Source organism: Dryas octopetala, chromosome 5 (assembly GCF_963921425.1).
Source record: "Dryas octopetala chromosome 5, drDryOcto1.1, whole genome shotgun sequence".
NCBI classification, from domain to species: domain Eukaryota; kingdom Viridiplantae; phylum Streptophyta; class Magnoliopsida; order Rosales; family Rosaceae; genus Dryas; species Dryas octopetala.
The window spans coordinates 18,726,362-18,750,965 of NC_141370.1; the positions used below are offsets into that span (position 1 = coordinate 18,726,362).

The window sequence follows — 24,604 nt, forward strand, 5'->3', positions numbered from 1 at the left end:
TGGTTCTTCTCAACATTATTTAACATCAATTATTTGGAACTATATTCTAAACAATTGCCAATTGTCATCAATAATTGAGTCTCTCACAAGGGGTCCATAGTACTGTTTTTCTATATAACAAGTTCTTGCAATCCCAAATCCTCAAACTCAAACCAGTGGTTGAAAATTAAGAGCCATGGATGACTTTCACCTCTCATCTGATCTACTACTTGTTGTGGCAGCCACACTGGCCTTTTCACTATTTCTCTACTTGCAATTATGGAAATCAAGAAGGTTCGTGAGCAAATTACAACCACCAGAAGCTGGCGGAGCATGGCCTGTAATTGGCCACCTCCACTTATTATCAGGTTCACAACCAGGCCATTTAGTGTTTGGTAAAATGGCTGACAAGTACGGACCAATCTTCACTGTACGGATCGGAGTGCACAAAGCTCTGATTGTGAGCAGCTCAGAATTAGCCAAAGAGTGTTTTACCACCAACGACAAAGCGCTTGCCGGGCGCCCAAAATTCATGGCTGCAGAAATCATGGGCTACAACTACGCCTTCCTCCCCTTCAGCCCTTATGGCCACTACTCTCGCCAAATACGCAAGATTATGATGCTGAAGGTCTTATCCAACCAACGCCTCGAGATGCTCAAACACATTCGAGAATCTGAAGTGAAGGCGTCGATCAAAGAAATACACCAACGATGTCTCAATAACAATGGTGGTGCATTGGTGGAGATGAAGGAGTGGTTTGGACACATCAACCAAAACGTTGTGTTTAGGATGACTGTAGGGAAGCGATTTCTTGAAGCCACGAATTCAAATTCCAAAAGTAATCATTTGGGAAAGCAGACATTCCAGGATTTTCTGACGTTGGCTGGCTCTTTCGTGGTGTCTGATGCGGTTCCGATGCTGAGGTGGTTGGACTTGGGCGGCCATGAGAGGACCATGAAGAAGATAGCAAAGGAGCTGGATCATGTGTTTGAAGGATGGCTTGAAGAGCATAAACAGAAGAGGAAGAATTCTGGGGATGAGCATGATTTCATGGATGTCATGCTTTCCTTTCTTGATGCTGATGGTGCGGATAAACTTACTACGGCTTATGATGCTGATACTGTCAGTAAAGCTACTTCCCTGGTAATATATGCTCGCATTTAATTTCTTTTATTTATTTACTATTTGAGTTGGTCTATTCATCGATCACCTCGGATATGGAGGTTGCCAAGGTTGTCTCTTCTCTTTACTTTGGGCAATGGGTTCTCTTTCTGCAGGCTGTTATCTTAGCAGGCATAGAAGCCACTGCAGTGCAAATGACATGGGCTCTAGCTTTACTTCTCAACAACCGTGAAGCCTTAAAGAAGGCCCAAGAAGAAATAGACCAAAACGTGGGTAGAGAGAGGCAAGTCCAAGAATCAGACACCAAGAACTTGGTCTATCTCCAAGCCATTATCAAAGAAACGCTGCGTTTATACCCGGCAGGGCCACTGGCACTGCCACATGAGTCCACGGAAGACTGCATCGTAGGTGGGTACCATGTCCCGGCAGGTACACGCCTCTTTGTAAATCTTTCAAAGCTTCAGCGAGATCCAAAGGTGTGGTCCGACCCGAATGAGTTTAGACCCGAACGCTTCCTCACATCCCACAAGAGCATGGAAGTTAAAGGTCAGGATTTTGAGTTGGTACCCTTTGGCAGTGGTAGGAGAATGTGTCCTGGGATGTCACTTGCTCTTAAGGTTATGCCACTAACACTCGCTGCTTTACTTCACGGGTTTCAAATTGCAACCCCAAAGGATAAGCCCGTCGACATGAGCGGGGTAGTGGGATTAACCAACCACAAAGCCACCCCATTTCAAGTGCTTCTCACTCCACGCCTTCCTGCTCAACTATATGAAGAGTAATCATGAAGTTGATCGAGGCTTTTGGTATTTCCAAGAATGGTTTAATTATATATGTGATGTGGTTCATGCAATTAGAAAACGTACTTAGTCTAATTCATGTTTTGGGAACCCTTAACATAAATTATCAGTTGGACTTTCCTAGTGGTGCATGAAAATGTTTAGTCTATTTTGTATCAGTATAAATAAGTGAACTTGTAGTAGTGGGATAGACTCGTATTATGGTATTGTAATAATGAAATTATAGAGCTATGGCTCTTCAATCGTTTCTCCTTAGTTCTGCTTTGTGTTCTTAATTTTCAATCTCTACCATTTATCCCTTGCATTGTTTGGTATAATGATGTGGGGATAAGAGATAGAGATAAATTTATAACAACAATGACATCACAACTAAGAGAATGAAAAAAATGATAGATATATAAGCCAAAGCTTATATTTCACTAGGAAAAATTTACTACTCTTGTATATATAACATTTTGCACTTTTCGCTTGCTCCCCGCAAAATTATGAAAAAGATAATATTAATTAAAGAAGAGCCACGATTGTGAAAATCACACTTGAAACTTGTCGAATAATTGTGCTAATTTGGTACTTGGATTGAAATGGATGCACAAATTAAACAAAATTCTAACAATTAGATTATTCAATTTCAAAAGATAGAGACAACTAACAAGAAGAAGTTTCTTCTTTGGCACTTGGGTATGGGGGACCTTCTAAGCGAATATAATCATACATAATGCCTTGAAAAGGGCCTGAGCTTCTTGGCTGCGTCAAAAAGATGATATTATCTCCCTCAACAAGCCGAGAGCTGGGTATGTCCACATTGAAAAGCCAATAAAGCCCGTGGATTCCATGCCTTGCAATTGAATTGTCTCTCCCAAACAACCCACTTGTGAATACAGGACGGTTTGCCTTTGGATCGTTTACCCGAACCTATAAAAGTAAATATTCATCACATGCAATGTAAAACAACTGCAAACAATGTTACTAATTAACAGTTCCAAGTAAATTCAAACCTTGATTTTTGTATATTAAATTATGGGAATCTCCAAAAATATGAAACAAATTTTAATTATTTTTCAATTATAACTAGGATCGGGCTGGCCTACGGTCTAAAATGTAAGGCCTAGGCCCTACAATTTTCACAACATGCCACGTAAGACCTGCCCATAACATTATGCTGAGTCGGCCCATAGGGCCGGGTTAGAGCTAGTTCGTCGGGCCTTGGCTGTTTTTACAGGCCTATTATGGAGCACAAGACGACTGGAATATTCCCTCACGTGCTTATTATGTAGGCATTTCGTCAATTAATTTGACAAAAATATTTATTTCATTTTAATTGTAATTGTTAATTAACTACAACACACAATTGACAAAATTGAAATTAGGACACTAAAGTGAAAGTTAGCCTAAAACTACAGCTATCAAAATTATGATTTGATCCATATAATTAATTCTATAAATCTCCAGGCATGTGTGATTGATCTTGGGGGCATTAATCAATAGGTTAAATAGTGGATAGTGTTTCATATACCTGCAATTCAGAAAGAGTTGCAGATGCAATTGCTAGTCTCAGCTTATACGAACCACTCTGGTCTACAATGTCAAGCTTGAATTTGATTTGCCAAGTAGTTCCTTGGTATTTATTATCATCTTTCTTCCTGTAATAAGAGAAATTAATTAAGGTAGTAATTAGCAAAAACAATAATTCAATAATTAAGCAGACACTTCCTTGTATCACAAGGACAACCATAATTAAAAGTCAATTCTGGGTCAACAAAACCCAGTTTGAGAAGAAATGGGCATGACCTGGTAACCTGAGCAAAGAACCAATCTTTAGTATAGTCACTAACACCAACTGTGTAAACCAAGTCTTTATCAGAATATAACTCTGTGTATCTTTCCCAAAGTCCATACTGCCTAAACCTGCCAATATATAAAAGACAATTACATATCAATACCTTAATTCAGATCTTATACGACTAACTCTGGTGATTATAATGACTAATTTTATTACTTGGGAACTATTCATGTAACAATGTGATCTGATCATGTGAAAGAATATTGACCACCTAGCTAGTTGCTACCCACCATTAAACGTAATTAGTTTAGAAAAACAAAATGTTTCAAGGCCAAACTATAAATGTGCATGTTCAATGAAAGTTAAGGGCTTAAATAGGTATTTAGGTGGACTAAGATGTTCATAATATCATTCATGTGCGAAGCCATGTGCTCCACGTCGAATTTTCCTTTAACAATTTAAACGATGTTAACTATTTAAACTTAATTGCTATCATATGAAAGTTAGAATTGAAATTGCCAAAATTAAAAAACATGGTCAAAGTGGAAATTTCGTAAAAATATAGGGACAAAAAATGTCATTTGGCCTTGTACTTATATGCAAAACTATATGATTTCCCTATTAATTATCTAATTATCTTTTTAATACAAAACCATATATTGGAAACGCTTATGATTTAACTCTAAATTAGTAAATTCTAAACTCAAAACCACCTCATTTTGGACCAAAGATAATGTAGCATTATATGCATAACCAGATCGAGGACAAACCTGTCAGGATGATTAACATAGAGTTTGTTAATGTACTTTGGATTAGGATCAGGAACATAAAACTCTGCAGCAGACCTATCAGGAATGCCTATTTCCCACAAAGTGGGGCCATCTCTAGGAGGCTCATATACAAGATCCCCCATATCAATGTCACAACCTGCATTCCATATATAGTTTCCATTTTGGATCATGAGTAAGATATATATGAACCATCTTTTGTTTTTAAAATTTTTGTTTTGTTTTTTTTCGAAAAAAAAAATCTAGAGAAATTATTTCAGGAATTATTAAGTTTTACCTGAGGTTATAGTGATAACAACACCATATTGGTAATCCCCGATAAAACCAGGGACCCATGCATTGAGATTATAGTCGCCAGTGCGTATGTCGTTTATGGCAAAATACCCATTCTCGTCTGCTGTCGTCCAGAATTGATAGTCCTAAATTAAACGACATGTGAGATTAATTAAGAGAAAATTAAATTAATTTGGGAATATGTTTGAATGGATATCGATCAAGCTAGGCCGTTTATCTCCTTTCGATCAGGACAACTGTTCTCTCCATAAAATTATTGTCGCATAATATAAATTTATGTTTACACCTTTTTTAAATTTACGCAAGAGAATCTTTCTCCCCCCTAACAAAATATTCTGAATTAATTTGTTTCAGCGACTTAGTTGATTTATTTATATTTTTCTTGTTATGGGAAGAAGGTATTCAATGAAATGTCTTAACGAGACTAGAGTATTTTTTCATGCCCTCAACAAGAAAGATTTAGAATCCGCAATCTAGGTAATACGTTCATTCAGATATTTTCAAACAAAAATGAAGAGAAATATCACAAGCCTAATCAATAGTTCTTCCTACATAATATTTAAAACTCACTCTAGGAAGCTAATTTTCCCTAAAAAAATCGTTGCAACCATATATGTTATGTACCAAATTAATAATTAATTCAGTCACCTTGCATTCTCTTTGCCACGATCCAACGTCTCCTGGCGGGGCTAACCCAACATATGCGCCATTTGCTGATATATAGTCATCACTAATATACCTAGATATTGAAATGATCACAATAGCATTAATAAAAGATGGCAATCCATACCAATTATATATATAATAGCGAAAAACTTCAAGTGTGAACGTACGTTGGCACGAACCAATCTAAGTGAGTGTTTAAATGGTCAATAGTCTCGTGTGCGAACCAATCTAATATATGCATACGTACCTGTCTTGAATAAGTAGTCTACCACTAACGTTACCCCGTTGGTCTGACTTGGGAAAATCCTCACTTGCTGGGAAGCTGTAGGGCCAACTTTGGACTTCCATAGACCTCTGCAGCCATACAATATTCATCAATTTACTTCAGCTAGTGATGAAATGTCACACAATAAAATGTGTATATAATAATGCTAGATGGATCATATTAACTAATATATCACATTAATTGATTATATCATATGACACGTGATATGGTTCATTTATTATATAATTAAGAGCAAATTACAATTTAGTACCTCAACTTTATATGTTGTTTCAATTTACTACCTCAACTTTGAAACCTTGCAAAAAAGTACCTCAACTTTCATTTTGTATCAATTTAGTACCCCAACTTTGAAACCTTGCAAAAAAGTACCTCAACTTTCATTTTGTGTCAAAATAGTACCTCCGTTAATTTTTCTGTCAAAATAGCAGGGTTATTTTCGTTTTTTCCTTAAATTTAAAAAATAATAATTTTTTTTCAATAAATAAAATTTAAAAATAATAAAATTTTTAAAAAAATTATTTTAAAATAATAAAATTATTTTTTTAATAAACAAATTTAAAAAATTTTAAAAAAATAAAATAAAATATTTTTTGGGTAAGGGGTGCAGGGCGGGGAGGGGAAGGGAGGGGCTGGGGCTGGGATGTGCGACGGGGGTTGGGGCTGGGAGGTGCGACGGGGCTGGGCGGAGGGGCAGGGGTGTGCGACGGCGGTTGGGGCTGGGGGAGGGGGTGCGACGGGAGTGGGGTGGGGGGAGGGGTGGGTCGGGCAGAGAGAGGGGGAGTGGGTGGGGGTGGGCTGGGGATGGGCTGGGGAGGAGGGGAGGGCTGGGATGTGCGACGGGGGTTGGGGCTGGGGGGTGCGACGGGGCTGGGCGGAGGGGCAGGGGTGTGCGACGGCGGTTGGGGCTGGGGGAGGGGGTGCGACGGGAGTGGGGTGGGGGGAGGGGTGGGTCGGGCAGAGAGAGGGGGAGTGGGTGGGGGTGGGCTGGGGATGGGTTGGGGAGGAGGGGAGGGCAGGGAGGGCAGGGAGGGGGGGCGGGCTGGGGAGGGGAGGGGAAGGGAGGGTGGGGGCTGGCTGGGGAGGGGAAGGGAGAGGCTGGTTGGGGAGGGGAGGGGAGGGGTGGGGGTGGGGGTGGGGGGGGAAGGCAAACAAAATTAAAATTTTTTTTTAATTTTAATTATTTTAAAATAATTTTTTTAAAAATAATTTTTTAAATTTTTTTTATTCAAAAAAAATTATTATTTTTAAAATTTAAGGAAAAGACGAAAATACCCCTGCTATTTTGACAGAAAAACTAACGGAGGTACTATTTTGACACAAAATGAAAGTTGAGGTACTTTTTTGCAAGGTTTCAAAGTTGGGGTACTAAATTGATACAAAATGAAAGTTGAGGTACTTTTTTGCAAGGTTTCAAAGTTGGGGTACTAAATTGAAACAACATATAAAGTTGAGGTACTAAATTGTAATTTGCTCTATAATTAACTATTATAACATATTAATAAACATACATGTCACATGATATGATCAACTAATATAGTTCAAAAACATATATAATCCATTTATCATTATCGTACTTGAACACCAATATTTATCATCTATATATATTTTGCAAGAAAAGTAAAGAAAATGCATTAAACCTGTATTTTAGCATCCTCCCATAACGAAAGTAGGTCATTTCCTTCAAATGCAGAATTAACATACATAAAAACTGGGCCAAAAACTTTCTTCCATTGCTCACCCGCTGCAAATTTAGGCACCAAGTCGTCTCCAGAATAATGAGCACTTAGAAACACCTGATACCGATCATCATGTTTAAATAAACAAAAGGTTAAACCTATTTATTATTCATCACAAATTAATGCAACTAATTATATATGTATTAATTAAAAGGTCATTAACTCTCTTTGTTTTCTACAAATTAAAATTTTGGTACATAGTGCACGATTGAGTCTTGGCCCTACTTACTGCAAGAGTGGTAGGGCCAACATGGGAGGTAAGGTTTTGTTTAACAGGTCCACCAGATCGGAACTCATTGCTGGGTGTAATTTGCCAGAACCCTACGAGTGGGTCGGTGCATATCCACCCATGTACTTGACTATCCTTGTTGTCACATGAGTATTGGTACTTGTCATCCACCTAATTAATTAGCAACCCAATTAGTACAATAATATATTTTGTCACATTATCAATGAAATTAATTAATAATGTTGGGAGAGGATTAATTAATGAGATATATAGAAAATAGTAGGTACTTCTCCTTTAAGCTCAGGCTCGACAGGATTGACAAGTAGGACTGCCTCAGGATAGGCCAAGGCTTGGCCTCTCGGTGGTAAACGGTCATCGGGCAACGGCATGTATCTTTGCCTGTTGTCGGCCATTGCCATGTAGTGAAACCTACTCATTCAAAATGCCACATATATTATTAATTAGTTCCTACTCGTGAAATCGAGCAGTCATTTAAAATTCTAGAAAATGCTATTTGTCTCAACTTTTTTGTTTCCAACTTAGTTTTTTAGCCTATGCCACATGATATCGTCATTCGTCACACCATGCACATTCATCATATGTTGGGGAAAAGAATTGGTAAAACTATTAGGTTGTATAGCAATATCGTCCACATATATAAATTGAGGGAATTTGTATATACTTGTCTTTTCTGAGTTTGAAAGCAATTCTGGTTTCTCCAAGTTCGAAATCAGGCCATTCCTGTAAGTGCTCGTAAATGGCATATGAGTAGAAGCCTGAGGAACCTCGAAGCATTATGAACCTACAAAATTAATTAAATACTTATACATAATCATCATAATAATCGATATATTATTGTTTTCAGTAAGTTTATTTAATAAAATATTTAATTAGCACATTGGAAGTACTGAAATGATCGAGCAATAAGGACCTTTTATCAATATTCAAGGGTACGAACTTGCCCTCTTGGGAGGGATCCCAGGTTCTTGTGAAAGAGAGCTCCACCTGTTCTTCATTTTCCACTATAACCTTCAAACTTGTTCCTTTGATCCTGTATGGAAAATATTTTTAAAATCTTTCAGTTAAGTGGAACCATATATATATTATGTCAAATTCTATGAAATGAGATTATAACAATATTTTCTTGTGAAATGAGATTGACTAGCTGATTTAGTTAAGTGGAACCATATATTATGTCAAATTCTATGAAAAGAAAATAAAAAAGGGATGTCCCAACAAAACTTATAACCTGTAAGACTATAAGTTAATATATATTGTCGCATAGGGAGAGCATATAGTTTATGTGATAAGTTTGTTAGTTTTGGACGTAAATGTATAACAAAGAGAACATCGACTTAACATGCAATTAATTTATACTAAAACATTTTACTGTATAATAAAATATGACATGAATGGTAAGACTCGGAAATGTTCTTTTTTAGCATTAATTCTTGACTGAATGTATGGTTCAGATTCATATTCTGACAGCAAAAATATCTCATATTGTTAAATTGTCTAATAAAATATTTATATATAGTAAAACAAAAACGATGTTATCTGCCACAGAATTGTAGAAAGTCAAGAGTACGTGTGCCTTACACATCAAATATTCCTGTTGTTCCTGTGCTCTGTGCATTCCAAACAAGGTCCCAGTACCTACAATTAATATTTTCCATTCCAAACCAGAAATTAATTAGACTCTTACATGACTAAAGTTTTTAGCAGCAATATTAATCGATAAGTTGAAGGAAATTAGAGGACATTTTTCTAAGTTATGGACTATGTTGTAATGGTGTACCCTCTATTAGATTCTTCATTTTGAATCTCAAGCAAGTTATTGATGCCATTGTATCGTATTCCAGTGACAATTCCTTCTGGGTTTGATAATGTCACCTGGACAATTCCATTATCCATCATTACCTGCATGTATACAATAGTAATTAATTTTTATCAAATTATGCACACACAAAAAGAAAAAAAAAAATACAGGGCATGCACCAGAGAGGAAGAGGAAATGAATAAAATTGAATTACATGATTATCTTGAATATGCAATTGCACCCCAAGTGGTGCCATGATCATGAGGCTGCTAGCTAATTTTTGCAACTTTTAAATTTTCAGTGAATTTCTGAAAAATAAAGAATAATATTGTTATTACTAGAAAGCTAGCTAGATTATCTCAAACAACATAATAATATATATGAGATGGAAGAACAGTACTGTATTCTAGTCTTACCTCTCTGCTGAAGCTAAGCTGCAAATATTGAGTAAAGACAATAATTAATAGAAAGGGTTATATTATATAAGAATACGTTTAGATTTTATATAGTCGTAGTTTCCTTGAACTACAGATAAAGCAATACAAGTTTTTCCACGCCATTCTCTTTTGTAATGTCGTTACTTAGTCGCCAACACTGTTTGTTAGCTATATCAGAGATATATAGGCGTGCAAGAGTCGTTATATCATCTGGAGCAGATCGTTTTGTTATTTAAATTTCTTTTTTAAAAAGGAAAAAATTTGTTTAAGGATTATATTACCTATAAGCCTCGTTTGGAAGGCTGGTTTGGATAGGACTGTTTCAGTTAAAATCAATAATAGTTTTTTGTCCTATGTACATTTATCCTAAAACTAATTGGTTATAGGTGGAGAGACACCTAACATTATATATTGTAATATAAGACTTAACATTCCCGATGTGAGATGTACACTCAACACCTTCAAAACATAGTTTCCCACATAATGGAAGAAGCATTTCAAATTAAAAGTAACTATAAGAGTACAGGCTTGTAGATGCATGGCTTATGATTATGTTGCAAATTCTATGTTCTGATTCTGAACCCAGTTTTGGGTTTAACTATCATGCAAATTTGCTGATATGGCAAATCATTAGCAATTGCCTTGTATATATGGTCAAGAGACCCCACTACGATTTATTTCTTATTAATCAACCAAATTGACAACGATGATGAAAATTCGGATTACTTGGCCGGGAGGTCAAGCCACAACAATGCAGCCAAAACAGCCTTCTTAGGCTCCAATGCAAGTCAAGCAGCAAAGCCATGCATGTCCACTTAATTCCAAGTTCTAACAACCAAACTAGACTTACTTTAGGTCCAAGGCCATATAAATAAATAACTAGTAATACTGAAGAATGAATTAGGCCCCAAGTAATATTGATGAATGAATTAGTGCATTATATGAAAGGGAGAGAGAGCGAGAGAGCGAGAGAGACTTGATTCTATAATATAGCATTTTCATTTCTTTTACTTTTTCTTATTATGTATATAAGATTCAACTGCATATATGTGTACGAAAAACTTCAGGTGCTCAAGTACGGACGTACGCACTTGAAGCCATCTGTATATGTGTATATGTACTTTAAAATTTAAATATTATATACAAACATGAATACATACTAAGATGAACTCAAACCACAAGATGGGGGACCTTCAAATCGTATGTAATCATACATAATTCCTTGGAAAGGACTGGTGCATCTTGGTTGTGTCAAAAAGATAGTATTAACCCCCTCAACAAGCTGAGCGCCTGGTACATTCACGTTGTACAACCAGTAGAGCCCATGAATTCCATGTCTCGCAATCGAGTTATCCCTCCCTATCAATCCAGTGGTAAACAGGGGTCGCCTTGCTTTTGGATCGTTAATCCGAACCTTCAAAATGAGAAGAAAAAAAATATATTAAAAAAAATCTGTGCAATTTATAATCCAGTAATGAAAAAAATCATGATTTTACCTGGACCTCAGCAAGAGTTGCAGAGGCGATTGCCACTCGCAGTTTATAGGTACCCTTCCGATCCAAATTGTTAAGTTCAAACTTAATTTGCCATGTTGTCCCTTCATGTGTGTTGTCTTTTCTCCTGCAGAACACAAAAACATTACCAGAAACTACCTAATAAGATGACAAAAACTTACACGTAATGTGTGTATGCATCTTCCTCACAATATCAAGCATATGTACATCCGTTACATGTAATTTTTTCTCCAACAAGATAATATAATCATGTCATCATGATTTTCACAATGACGACCATTGTTTAAAAAACCACACCTGGGAACTTGAGCAAAGAACCAATCTTTAGTATAATCACTAACACCAACAGTGTAAACCAAGTCTTCATTAGGATATAATTCAGCATATCTGTTCCATAGCCCATACTGCCTGAACCTGCCATAAGGGAAAAGTGAACGGTTACATAAAAAAACCAACACCAAATTCTTAAGCATTAAAATAGGTCCTTAATTTGGCTGTGGTTCATTTAAAAATGAGCATGAGAAAAGCCACAGATAAGATGGTATAAAATATTCTTCCATCATTTGCACCTTAGGAGTAAAGAACGCTAATTTTGATCACCCAGATTTGAAGATCCATGAATAATCAACTCTTTGAAATATGCAATAAAAGATAGCTAACCTTTCAGGATGATTAACAAAAAGTTTATTAATATACTTTGGATCAGGTTCAGGAACATAAAACTCAGCAGCAGAACGATCAGGAATGCCTATTTCCCACAATGTGGGCCCATCTCTTGGAGGTTCATACACAAGATCACCCATTTCAGTTAAAGAACCTACATTACAAGTTAAAAAAAAAGGTTGAGACAAAGGTAAAAGACCATAATATGCATACAAAACAATTGACTTGGAATTTGGAAAGTCCCCAGAAGTTGACAAAATATTACCTGAGGTTATGTTAATGACAGCATCACACCGGTAATCTCCAATAAAACCAGGAACCCACGCATAAAGATTATAAGTGCCAGTACGTATGTTGTTAATGGAAAAATAGCCCCTGTCATCTGCCCTCGTCCAGAATTGATAGTCCTACGAAGTATAATAACTATCTGTAAGGGTGTGTTTAGACATGATTTCTGAGATTTGAATTCTATTTGCATATACATAATATTAAGGTTGCCTCATTAGAGGATTACCAAAAGCATGTATCAACATAGTATGCTAAGACATAAAATAGATCACTTGAAAATTTTGCTGACAAGAGATCATGTGCTTCAATGGTGCTTTTCCATTCATCAAAAGATCACATGTTTAAGCATGTGAGACAAAGCTCAGTGATAACAGCATTATCACAATAATATTCTATATCTCATTATGCTGATGCCTAAGAACCTGTGAGATTCAATATTGCCAGTTAGGCATCATTTGGCTACCAAGAAAAAATCCTAGACAAGTGAAGAAAGCTTGGAATCTCGCAGAATCTGTTATATCTGGATTGACATGACATTGAGTGCAAAATTGCCAATTATATTTAACACAAAAAACACAAATGTAGACTAATTTCTCTGTGCTTGCTGACTTTTAATAATGTCAAGCCATAATTATTGATATTAAAATTACACGCCATACCACAACGAAAAAAGCTGACCTACATTTAGAATAAAAGGTTACATATATTTTGAAAATTGACAAAATTGTTTAAGAAAAATAAACTTGGCCATAGAATGAAATTTAAGTTATGCAGCACAAAATGGAATACATAGAGGTTTCACAAAAGTTACCTTGCATTCTCTTTGCCATGATCCTACATCTCCTGGTGGGGCCAAACCGACATACGCATCATTTGCTGGTGTGTATTCTTCACTAATATATCTGGACATTGTAATTGCAAAGACTTTAAGCACATTTAACAAACTGAGGAAATAGTTTGAAAAGAAAAATGAAAAAGGTACTCGAGGACCATCACTTTTTTTCCTTTCCAGCCATGAGAACCATCAATTTAATTTTATCATCCACTTGCGTCAATTAATTGCTTAGTATCAACTCAACTTTTCAAATACTCCTCAAAAAAAAAAAAAAAAAAAAGTGAACAGATAAATATGAATCTAAATCTATAATCATACCACACACATGTCATACATGCATACATAATCAAAAATCACTAGAGTAGTGGCAAGTAGATAATGAGAAATATCAGGAGAGAAAAAAATGCTATATTAACTAATAGTATATACAAGTGTATCTCAAATACCAACCTGTCCAAGACAAGTAGTCTACCACTCACATTACCCCGTTGATCTGCCTTTTCGAAATCCTCAGAAGCTGGGAAACTATATGGCCAGCTTTGGACTTCTGTCATCATCTGAATATCATTTTGCATCAGCATTTTCCAATTAAAAGCTTTCTTTCCTAATTTATTGTCCACTTTTAAAATGAAGACTCAGTTTTATATGACGAACCTGTATTTTAGCATCCTCCCATAGCCAAAATGGATCATCTTTAATTGCTGCAGAATTAACATAGATAAAAACAGGGCCGAAAACCTTCTTCCATGGTTCACCACCTCTAAACTTTGGCACCAGATCTTGTCCCGCATAATGAGAACTTAGAAATATCTGATCATTCCAATAGGAAGGTCATAATCATCGCAAAATTATACAACATCTATAATAAGCAAGCCATCCACATTGCAAAATGTTCATAATGACTAATATTCTAAGATCAATCACATACAGCAAGAGTGGTGGGGCCGACATGTGAGGTTAGGCTCTGTTTTGGAGGTCCACCAGATCGGAATTCATCACTGGGTGTGATCTGCCAAAACCCAACTGGTGGGTTGGTGCATATCCACCCATGAACCTTATTATCTTTATTCTCACACGAGTACTGGTACTTGTCATCTACCTGCAACTCATGAAATTTTAAAAAACTATCAAAACACAATTCATCCTTGCATATAACAATATTAGAAAGAAAGGAAAGCACTCTACTCTCCACATAGGTAAGACTAAAAATTTGATTTATAGGTGCAAGGCACAAAATTTACTACCTTTAATTTAGAATGTCATGACCCACTAACTGGTGAGTTTCACCAAGAAAACCAATGATAAGAATAAAATAGATTCAAGAAAATGTTTGAAAAATTGGCTTAATAATTGCCCACACACTCACAAAGAAACTCTAACATAATAATAAATGGTAGGAAAATTTTAATAAAGCACCTCTCCTTTGAGCTCTTTCATCTTGGGATCAACAAGTAGGGCAGCTTCTGCGTAGGCCAGGGTTTGGCATCGTCCTGGTAACCGGTCTTCAGGTAGGGGCATGTATCTCTGCCTGTTGTCTGATATAGCCATGTACTGGAACCTATCCACTCAAATTGTACCTTTGTTAATTCATGTATGCTAAAATACCACAATATATATAATAAGACTTTTTTGTTTCAGCATGTGATAGACTAGGTGATGTAAGACCCATTTTTGACACGGCTGAAGAGAGGAAGAAACAACTGAAAGAGATAGAAATAGCAGCTTAGGGATAAGAAGTAGAACAAGATGGAGGGAGAAAATTAAGACACACTCGATATTGTCTCTCAATCAATGTGCTATTAGTCAGAAACCCTATTAAAGATATAATTAATCAGAATGTATTTAATTTGTCAAAATAATTAGAGCACCTCCAGATCCTTCCCTAAACCTTTCCCCAAATTTAAATTTGGGGAAAATGACATAAAACACAGCTCCAATCCTTCCCTAAAATCTCCCCAAATTTGAGATTTTCCTAAAAGTTTTCCCAAATAAAGTTGAATGGATGAGGCTCCCAAAACCTCCAACGGTCAAATTTTAGACTAAAAACCCAAACAAAAAAAAGATTTAGGGAAAATTTCAACTTTAGCATTGGAGAGTCCATCCCCAAACTTATCCTCAAATTAAATACTGCATAATAATTAATTCCTAACAATTCTAATAAAATACAAACTAATAATCCCTAAATTCAAATAAATAATAAAGATAATCTCTAAGTTTGTATCTACCCCAAAATAAATACAACTTTTTTCTCTTGTATACAGAACCACTAAAATTGTATCGATTGTTAGTTTTCTAATGAGTGGTTTCTACCAAACACTATGCACAATGGGCAATAATATCTAATAATATGAAAGCAGAAGTAGATATCTTTACTTGTCTTTTCTCAATTTGAAAGTTATTCTGGTTTCACCAATGTCAAAATCAGGCCAATCCTTCAAGTGCTCATAAATTGCATAAGAGTAGAAGCCCGAGGAAGCACGAAGCATTACAAATCTGAATAAAACAGGGAGAACAATGTTCTTGTAACAAAAATTATCATAGACAAACTCACTTTAAATAAGCCTAATCGTAATATTTAATTGCAATTGGCTGAACTCATAAAAAGAAAAACTTTAATGAATCCGGCACTAACCTTTTGTCTATATTTAAGGGAACATATTTCCCCTCAAGGGAGGGATCCCACATTCTTATAAACGAGAGCTCAACCTGTTCCTCATTCTCCACTATAACCCTAAAACTTGTACCTTTTATCCTGTATCAGGTAATTTTTCTTAATCAGATGATTTCAAACGTTACCCTATTATTGTTAGAAACTTAGAAATAAAAGAGGGGAAATACATACACATCAAATCCTCCCTTAGTTCCTGGTGCACTCCAAACAAGGTCCCAATACCTACATAATCATTTGAATTCTGAAGTCAATTCTTAATCTTCAAAGAAAACAAAATGTCATATACATTATATGACGAAGAAGGAGAAGATATATACTTGTTTATATCTATAATCCCTATCAATAGAATTCTTTCTAAACTTGTTTTGCCCTAATTCTACAAGTTTTACCTGTCAATTGAGATTCATCCCAAGGAAAATTTTGCGTGTCTCTAGTTCAAACTTAAAATTGAAACAAAAGAAGAAAAGGGGAAAGCATGGAGGAGAAGGGGTAGGGGGAGAAAATTAAAAGGAGCTAAAACAGTCACCATGTACCCTCTGTTGGTTTCATTGTTAAGAGGTTCAAGCAAATTGTCAATGCCGTTATACCGAATTCCGGTGACAATGCCATCTGGGTTTGCTAAGGTAACTTGGAGTATGCCATTATCCATCACCACCTGCACATGGAATGAAGTTGAAGCACAGAAGCAGGACCGTTAACATAAATAGAAGGCATTCATTCATTTTTTCACAACAAAAATCCAAGAATTCAATCTCATCAAATTCAGCAGCTTCTTGCCTAGAAGAAGGAAGAAACATACATTAAGAAAGCAAAAGGGCTCAAGATTGACTTACATGGCGACCTTGAATGTGCAAACGCACCCCTGCAGATGACATAGTGTGAGACCCTTGTTGTTTGTTGGAACTTGTTGACCACAACAAACCCAGTTTAAGAATTTCTGAAAACACACGAGATTTATCAGAAAAATCAAGATTTTTAAGCTATGCTCTCCCTTCTTGTTCTTGCTACAAGCCCACAAGGGAGGTTGGTTACTTTAATACTTGGTTGTGTTATGTGCAAGAATTGCTCTCTCTGTCAAACCCAATTGCACAAATTATCAAATTATGAAAAATGTGTGAGATTTACATGCTTTTTTACATTGGTTAGAATCAGATTGATGAATCAGTTTGCCCAATGTGACTCTTCCCAATTAAACATGATTGGTTTTGTCCTTGATTTCAAATAAACATGTATCATATATGTCAAGATTAGAATGTTTAGAAATGAAGCAACCGAAAACAAAACATTGCAACAAATTCAGATATTGTTAAAGCTAAAGACTGACTACTACTTACAGGAGAGAAGTGGGGTTCCTTAATTTTGTGAAATTACGAAGTTGCCCCTGAACAAGTCATCGTCTTTCTTCCATCAATCGTCGCCGGCGATTAATTTGATTAGGAGGGTGATGGACTGATGGGTCTGTCATTTATGGTAGATTGAAAAGTTGATAGCGGCCATTGACATTTGGCGCGCGCGCATTGGGAGAAGGATGCTTCATGCTTGGAATTAGTAAAGGGATCTTACAGTAACCGACTTGCTTGGGCCTTGCATCTCATACATACATACAATCACAAATACTCTTATATTTATATATATATATACAAATTGTTTTTCGGGATTGCTCCAAAGTTGTCCATCATCTGAAAACTTTGTCTATTTTTAGTAATAATTAAAATATACGTGCAAGTCTTTATAACACTATTCTATTCTTACTGTAAAATTAGAATGTATTGTATGTGTAAAGTGGAGAGAAAAATATCACTAAACTAATAACTAATTGCTATAAGTCTATAAGTATGAAATTAGTTGAATAATTGAAAATGAGATTAAAGCTTGAACCAGTAAAATAATAAGTTTCCATGGATGAAATGCTCCTAGCCAATTTTTAGTATATTTGTCTGTTTAAATAATTTTATCGGAGACCAACTTATAATTAAAATTAGAAAGGATAGTGCCTTACTCTTATTCCATCACACTACTTGTGCATCAATACTTTTCTTTGGGAGCGCACATGCAAGTCGATCTATTACGACTATCGTAGTTGTTCATATTTTCTTTTCTTCTTATGAAAGTAGTCACCATTACTCGAAGGTTAGATTTTTAAATTAAAAAATAATAATTAAAAATCTTTAATGAACTTTTCAAAATTGCTCTATAAAGAGGGTGACAATAGCAACACTCTTACTTCATGCTTTTTAGGCGCATGTTGGTGATCATAAGTAGTGTGATGGAGGTGGTGGAGAACTGGAGCTCATCTATATAATTTATTATATAAATAAAACAAATACACCTGCTAAGTGAAACATTAAAAATTTCTGTAAATAACAGAAAAAAAAAAAAAAAAAAAAAAGGAATATCCTAAAAGATATGAACCACTAACAACATCATTTTCAAAAAAAAAAAAAGAAAAAAGAAATTATACGCAATAAAAAGAATCAATGTTCCTAGAGACTGATTTTGTGGTACACCTGAATAAATAATTATCAGGAGTATCATCACCAACCATGAAAAATTGGTATCTATACTTCTTAATATTAAAATTATTGTCAAAATCCATATAAGAAAAACTGCATACGTATTTTGGACTCAACAAATAATTATCACATCAGTATCTTTCGATTTTCTTTTCTTTTGTTACACGAGGTATTTGGGCCTATCCATCATCAGGACCTTTTCGATATATTTGATGATCACATCATGTTAGACATCATTGAGATGGAAATGAAGGGTGAGGAAGAGCCAAGCATGAAGCTACCAGTAAATAACTGATATTGACCAGTGACCACCAAGAATGAATGTCATTTTCAGAATTCAATTGTCTGCTATGCACAATTGCTGCATATCTCATGTGTACCTAACAAAAGGTCAAGCTTTTTGCAACCAAATTGTGAAAGTGAATAGAAGTATAAGGGTAGTGCTGGGTGTACCATGTCTTTGTACCATCTAGTGTGCCATCTCTCTAATAGAGGTGGGATCCACCAATACAAGTGGGGTCCACTTCTATTAGAGAGGTGGTACACTAGATGGTACCAAAACATGGTATCCCTAGCATTTTCCAAAGTATAAATCAAAAGTATGGCAGTTTTGCATAATCAGTCAATGTATTATCACAATCCCAATAGATCTAATACAGTTACAGTAGGTAAGTACGAATTCAAAAGATTTAGGATATAGATAATAGAAGCTGTAAAAAGATTTACATAACCCAAAGAGTATGCCCTCAGCTGCTAATTTACTTGGTTGTCCTCTGGCTTTCTCTGGAAAAAAAGGGATCCTAATAGAACAGCTATGCCTGTTAATGCAATGGTGAATATAAGCCGTCTCCGAGAAAATTCGTTTGGCTGTCTTCTTCGGGGACCTTGCCCTCTTTCGGGACCTTGCCCTCTTTCAGCTGCCCTAACATCCCTTCAGATGAAAACTCAAAGGATTAATACTGATGACAGGTAAATAAAATAAGGATAACTAATAAACTTCACTACTTCACTAATCACCATAATTGTTAAACAAGGCATCTCTAACACCAACCAAAGAGCATAAATGATAAAAAGGCTGGATAGTTCTAATCACTAAAGAAATTATGTCCCATCTCATTTAAGGATGGTGAAATACTGTGTGATGAGGAACTATAAACAGAGTAATTCAAGGACCATTGATACTAGTACAACCAGGGCTGTTCACATGACCCACTAACCTGATGAAACCAACCAATCTGATCCAACCTTATGGAATGTACCCAAACCAAGTCTATAATGTCAAGCAGCAGATAGGACTCTTAGAAGTTAGAAGATATGGCTGTATATAGAACTGAATGGTAAGACAGATTCCTGTAGCCCTTATGATGGGATTAGACTTTGTTGAATTAGCTTGAATAGCAAAGATGATTAAGAGTCCAGCTCCATGCTGAGACATAAGCCATAACTAAGCAACGCAAAAAACTCTTTTCTTTCCTTTTCTTTCTTTTTTCTTTTGAAATAATTAATTAAACAGATCTTGTTATATTACTACCATCAGCTGTTACCCATACTAGTGTTGGAACCCAAAGTGGGGTACTACAAGTTTACCAGCACTTGTGTGCTCAAAAAGCCCAAGACCTCAATCATTGCACAAGACAATGAGCCCCCTTTAAGTATGGAAAATTGTTCTTGGTCTATCAAGGTACCAATATAGTGTCCTCATCAAAAAAAGGTACCAATATAGTGTCTAACATAGCAAACAGGACTGTTAAATGCAAATATAGTTAACAAGTATACAATAACACTCACTCGAAATAAGTGATTCAAATCACTTGGAAACTTTCAGTGAAATGCTAAATGATAGTGAACCTACCTGGAAGGTCCCACGGTATTATCTGAGACACCATTGCACCTAGTTTCGTGGTTATATCTTTCTCGCAGTCTAATGTATCTGTTACATAGATGACAAAGTTCCGTCCGATTCCCGCATACTTCCTAAAATTACAAAGAAACACTGATATAACACTCAAATGGAGCTGATGCATATCAGTTAATGCCATCTTTCCATTTTAAAATTATTGACAGTTTTACCTGATGCTCAACTAGATCAATTGCAGGCAATGGGAACTCACAGAACTCGCATGTGGCAATTCTCTGAGGGCACTTTTCACCTTTGTGGATGGCTAATATGTCACGTTCCATTGTCTCACTACAAAGTGAACAGGATACCTGCAGTAATGTGCATCTCATTAACATAGCAATTATATGCACCTAAATGATATATCTATACCCAATTCAAGATAACCAAACAAAATGGGTTGTCTGAACCAATCCCTCATCTATCATTAATGGGCTGCTTAGTGTTCTCTTGTCTTTTATCTTTGATTACATCTGACAAAAATTTTGTTCTCAAATTAGAAAAAAACAAAAAACAAATAAACAAACGAACAAACAAACAGTGGACATGCGAATAAGTGTGTGTTCAGGACATAGCAAAGGGAAATGTTTCTAATACATATTTAAAATTTAAATGAACATGCCCACAAAGATAAGTTGAATATGCATTGCAAGAGGCATAATTAATAAACTCTATGTTTCCAGCATACTTTGAAACTTTGGTTTCAGTCTGATTGCTTGGAGCAAGAAATCCTTCTCCAAGCTGATGAGGAGCTCGATACAGCATGTAGGATTTTCCTTTATGATCATAGGCTTGTTTTAATAATAATGCATCAACATTAATGCGTCAGAAAGTCACTTAAGAAACTTACTGCCCCACAAGCAGTTTCATAGGGAATAAACGAGAAGTCAACAATGTCCAAGTTTGCACTTTCAATTCAACAGCTACCATCTAAAAAGTACAAGCCAACTCAAAAAATCCCCCCAACTGATTGGGGTTGGAAAATGAATCCTCTTTCCCAACTATCCCAGTTTTTGAAGCTACGTTCTATGTTAGATAGTAACCATATTCATCCATGCAAAATGCTCTACAAAAATGCCCATCAACTTATTGTAGGTTTCTGCTTGTTCCAAAACCACCCAGGCACTTTTGGTGTCAAAACAAGAATACAGTCACCATGCATTGATTTCTCATGTGTCTAAATCATGTAGCCAAGGAATCTCTATATTATTTTCAATTACTTCGTAGAATCCTTAGCATAAAAACTAAAAAACAATGCTACTTATGCAAACACAGTGGCCTAGGGTTATCCGGGAGAATATAGCAAACACAATTGAAAAAACAATAGAGGACCACACAAGATCCTTGTCGCCCACAGGATCGTAACACCCACTACATACATATATAGTCATGCATAACCATGTAATATAATTTTTCTCAATGAATACTGTAATTGCTAGAAAACTTTATACCAAATAAAAGGAATATAAAAGTATGTTTCCACTTAAAATTAACAGGATAAAATACCTTCCAATATATATTGCATTAATTTCCTAGGGAGAAAAAGTGTATAGGGTAAACTCACGTACCGGAGCATGGGTGTTTAAGTAATGTTCCTCAGCATATTTTTTTGGAACCATATCACCACAGACTTTACATTTTTCTAGATTGCGGAAGCAATGAGCAGAGTGCAAGTCAATATTTGAAGAGGGGATAGCTCTGTCACTGGAAATATATAAGCAAATTATCCATTAGCACATTACTTGTGTTAGAGCAATGAAGCACCTAGATGTCTACAAATCATTAAACATAATATAAAATTCTGAGCCATTAGTAAATCACTGATCATTTGAAGGTGAACAAACGCGTAATGCATTACCAAGTAGGGGGGCAAAAAAGCCAAGCCACTAGCAAATCACTCGCTCGGGACTTGCCTCAATACGAAACAAGCTAAGCTTAAGCCTAGATTCGGGCTATTCCCTCAAGCCTAACTGGATTATAGGATAAATTCACCAACTATGTGAATTCAAAAAATTTAGAAATCAACTGGGTATCTCACAAAATTCAAAGCAACTGCTAAAACATTCATAATTTTGGCATCCCATATTTCTCAAATTATCTGTAAATTAAGAATCATTATTACAAGTTTACAACTGAAACCCAGAAATCATGAACATATAAATACACATATACAACATATACATAAATAGACACCGATATAAAATATTAAGATTATACAATTCAAAGGAAGTGATTCCCAAGAAAATTCAATACCAGTGATTGCATATTGTGGTTGCTTCTTCAGATGCAGCAGCCATGGCGATTCAGATAACTAAGCCTTCGATCAATATCTTGAAAACAAAATAATAGAACAGAATTCAACAAATTAGGCAACAAATCCTAGAAAATTACACAAGAAATAGAGATTCTGAATAGAAAAGAGAAAAAGAATTTTAGGGGTTGAAATTGTACCGAAAGCTAAAAACAAGCTTCTGGGTTTGGTAGACTCTGAATTATTTTTTAATTTATTTAGTCGAATCAGAAAGAAAGAATGAAAGGGAAGGAAGACTACAGAGAGTAATAATGGAATGCTTTGGTCGAAGTGTCTAACAACTTTTTATTTTAATTTATTTTTTTGTTTTAATAATAATTAGGTGAGAAATATAATGACTTTTGGACCCTCCAGAGTCGAAGTCCACATTGATGATTGAGATTTGAGAATATTGGGCTTGGGAAGTTCAAACATTGGTTAAGAGTCAGGGTGAAGCCTACTGGGCTCCTATGTCTTTGAAGAGATATATTAGTCCCCCATGATTCGTATCCCATAAAAGTTTTTCTATGTGACGGTAATATAATGTGTGATATGTTATGAATTTATTTAAATTATATTAGGTGTACAAATTTTAAACCTTTATCCTTAATCGTATGTGTGTTATAAATTGAATAAATTCTTATCAGCATATTAGTATGTCATTTAGTATTGTCATCATACAATAACTTTTTATTTAAGAGTTAGATATTGTAGGGAGCTTCAATTTTTCTTATACGAGAAGAATGGAGATTTGAACTTAGAAGTTGGAACATCTTCGAACATTGTATCGAAATCAATGGACTAATAACTAGTTGGTATATTGTAAGCAGCTTCTAAATGCACTTAACAATTTTATTAGTATACACAATATCTAATTTTTCTTCTTTTCAAAATTTGCAAGTTTTCCCTGAATGTACCAATCAAATAATTTAAAACTTTAATAAAAACAAATTAGCTAGCTAGGCGAACTTAAACTGACTAGCCTTTTAATTATAAAATGACATGTGTCTCTTGTAACATTTTATAGTTCACACTTATTTAGAATTATAATTTTAAATAAACATTTAAATATAAGCAAAGTGTATAATTAAAGGTTTTGTTGGACTCTCTCTCTTCCCCTAAAATCTCTCCCCATTTCTCTCTCTGTACACAGAGTCTTCATATGAAACTGAAAAATGAAAATTAATAACATCCTCCAACGCTTCATATAGGATATATATAGGTTTCATGTAAATATCATTTTACTTTGATCTATTTACATACGCATAAGGAGCAGATGAATGCAAAGATTTTGGGAACAAAAGCGACAATGTGTCTGGTTAAAGTGATCTTTATGGTTGAAAACTGAGTGTAGAGCATCATTCTTTATTGATTTCCCAAACTGCTATACATTAATCTATGGAGTCAATCTCTTGAATGTTCTTCTATTTGCAAAGATGGAGTTTTTATTCCTCCATTTTGTTTGTTTTTCATAAATTCATCCATGTCTTACAATTCGAAAAAAAAAAAAAAAAAAAACCCAAAGCAAGGAGAAGCAAAATAGATAAAAATTATTTTCAATTGGTTACAATCCCAATTGAAATGGGAACGAAAACCAACAAAAAGAAAATAGACTCTGAGCACCAGAGAGGAGGTGAGAGATTTTAGGGGAAGAGAGAGAGTCCAACAAAATCTTTAATTACACATGTGGTTTATATTTAATTTTTTATTTAAAATTATAGTTTTAAATAAGTGTGAATTATATGATGTTACAAGAGACACATGTTATTCTATAATTAAAAGGTTAGTCAGGTTAGGAAATTAGAAAGCTTAAGAGAGGATCCAAATTCATATATAGTACGTCTATAATCTAGATGTCCACTCTGTCAGCATAAATATTTATGTTGTCAATGAATAAAACATTTCCACTTATATATGTACGGAGAAATGCTAGCTAGCTTCTCCTTCTACAACATCTTTCTTCTCCTGCCCATTTCGTTGTATAGTTTTAAGATTA

General features: G+C 35.3%; 4 protein-coding genes across 7 annotated transcripts; 1 reads left to right on the forward strand and 3 right to left on the reverse strand.

The window, feature by feature from the left end:
* Positions 1–125: 125 nt before the first annotated feature.
* On the forward strand, positions 126–1,913 carry LOC147285277 (cytochrome P450 CYP82D47-like). The gene is made up of 2 exons (XM_086244128.1): positions 126–1,123; positions 1,258–1,913. The coding sequence occupies exons 1-2, from the start codon at positions 176–178 to the stop codon at positions 1,882–1,884; spliced, it is 1,575 nt and encodes a 524-aa protein (XP_086100254.1). The 5' UTR covers positions 126–175; the 3' UTR covers positions 1,885–1,913.
* A 581-nt stretch (positions 1,914–2,494) lies between these two features.
* LOC147285278 (uncharacterized) lies at positions 2,495–9,756 on the reverse strand. The gene is made up of 15 exons (XM_086242918.1): positions 9,715–9,756; positions 9,480–9,601; positions 9,281–9,337; positions 8,613–8,732; positions 8,364–8,483; positions 7,969–8,110; positions 7,682–7,852; positions 7,354–7,509; positions 5,678–5,784; positions 5,413–5,503; positions 4,748–4,889; positions 4,453–4,609; positions 3,691–3,807; positions 3,416–3,542; positions 2,495–2,814 (listed from the first exon to the last, which is right to left on the reverse strand). The coding sequence occupies exons 1-15, from the start codon at positions 9,754–9,756 to the stop codon at positions 2,548–2,550; spliced, it is 1,938 nt and encodes a 645-aa protein (XP_086099044.1). The 3' UTR covers positions 2,495–2,547.
* A 1,180-nt stretch (positions 9,757–10,936) lies between these two features.
* On the reverse strand, positions 10,937–17,497 carry LOC147285279 (uncharacterized). Of its 4 annotated transcripts, none has more exons than XM_086245840.1 (15): positions 17,243–17,497; positions 16,742–16,845; positions 16,442–16,563; positions 16,080–16,130; positions 15,870–15,989; positions 15,611–15,730; positions 14,654–14,795; positions 14,166–14,336; positions 13,892–14,047; positions 13,688–13,794; positions 13,214–13,304; positions 12,112–12,521; positions 11,749–11,865; positions 11,434–11,557; positions 10,937–11,351 (listed from the first exon to the last, which is right to left on the reverse strand). In XM_086245840.1, exons 2-15 carry the CDS (start codon positions 16,781–16,783, stop codon positions 11,097–11,099), a joined length of 2,028 nt encoding a protein of 675 aa, XP_086101966.1. In that variant the 5' UTR covers positions 16,784–16,845; positions 17,243–17,497; the 3' UTR covers positions 10,937–11,096. The 4 variants fall into 4 exon arrangements, with proteins under 4 accessions (XP_086101966.1, XP_086101968.1, XP_086101967.1 ...); XM_086245842.1 differs by lacking the exon at positions 17,243–17,497 and adding an exon at positions 17,046–17,187; XM_086245841.1 differs by lacking the exon at positions 17,243–17,497 and adding an exon at positions 17,034–17,183.
* Positions 17,498–19,029: 1,532 nt separating this feature from the next.
* Positions 19,030–22,910, reverse strand: LOC147285280 (TRAF-type zinc finger-like protein). Its single transcript, XM_086244244.1, has 6 exons — positions 22,770–22,910; positions 22,572–22,648; positions 21,887–22,022; positions 20,492–20,629; positions 20,274–20,395; positions 19,030–19,352 (listed from the first exon to the last, which is right to left on the reverse strand). The coding sequence occupies exons 2-6, from the start codon at positions 22,613–22,615 to the stop codon at positions 19,175–19,177; spliced, it is 618 nt and encodes a 205-aa protein (XP_086100370.1). The 5' UTR covers positions 22,616–22,648; positions 22,770–22,910; the 3' UTR covers positions 19,030–19,174.
* Positions 22,911–24,604: the final 1,694 nt, after the last annotated feature.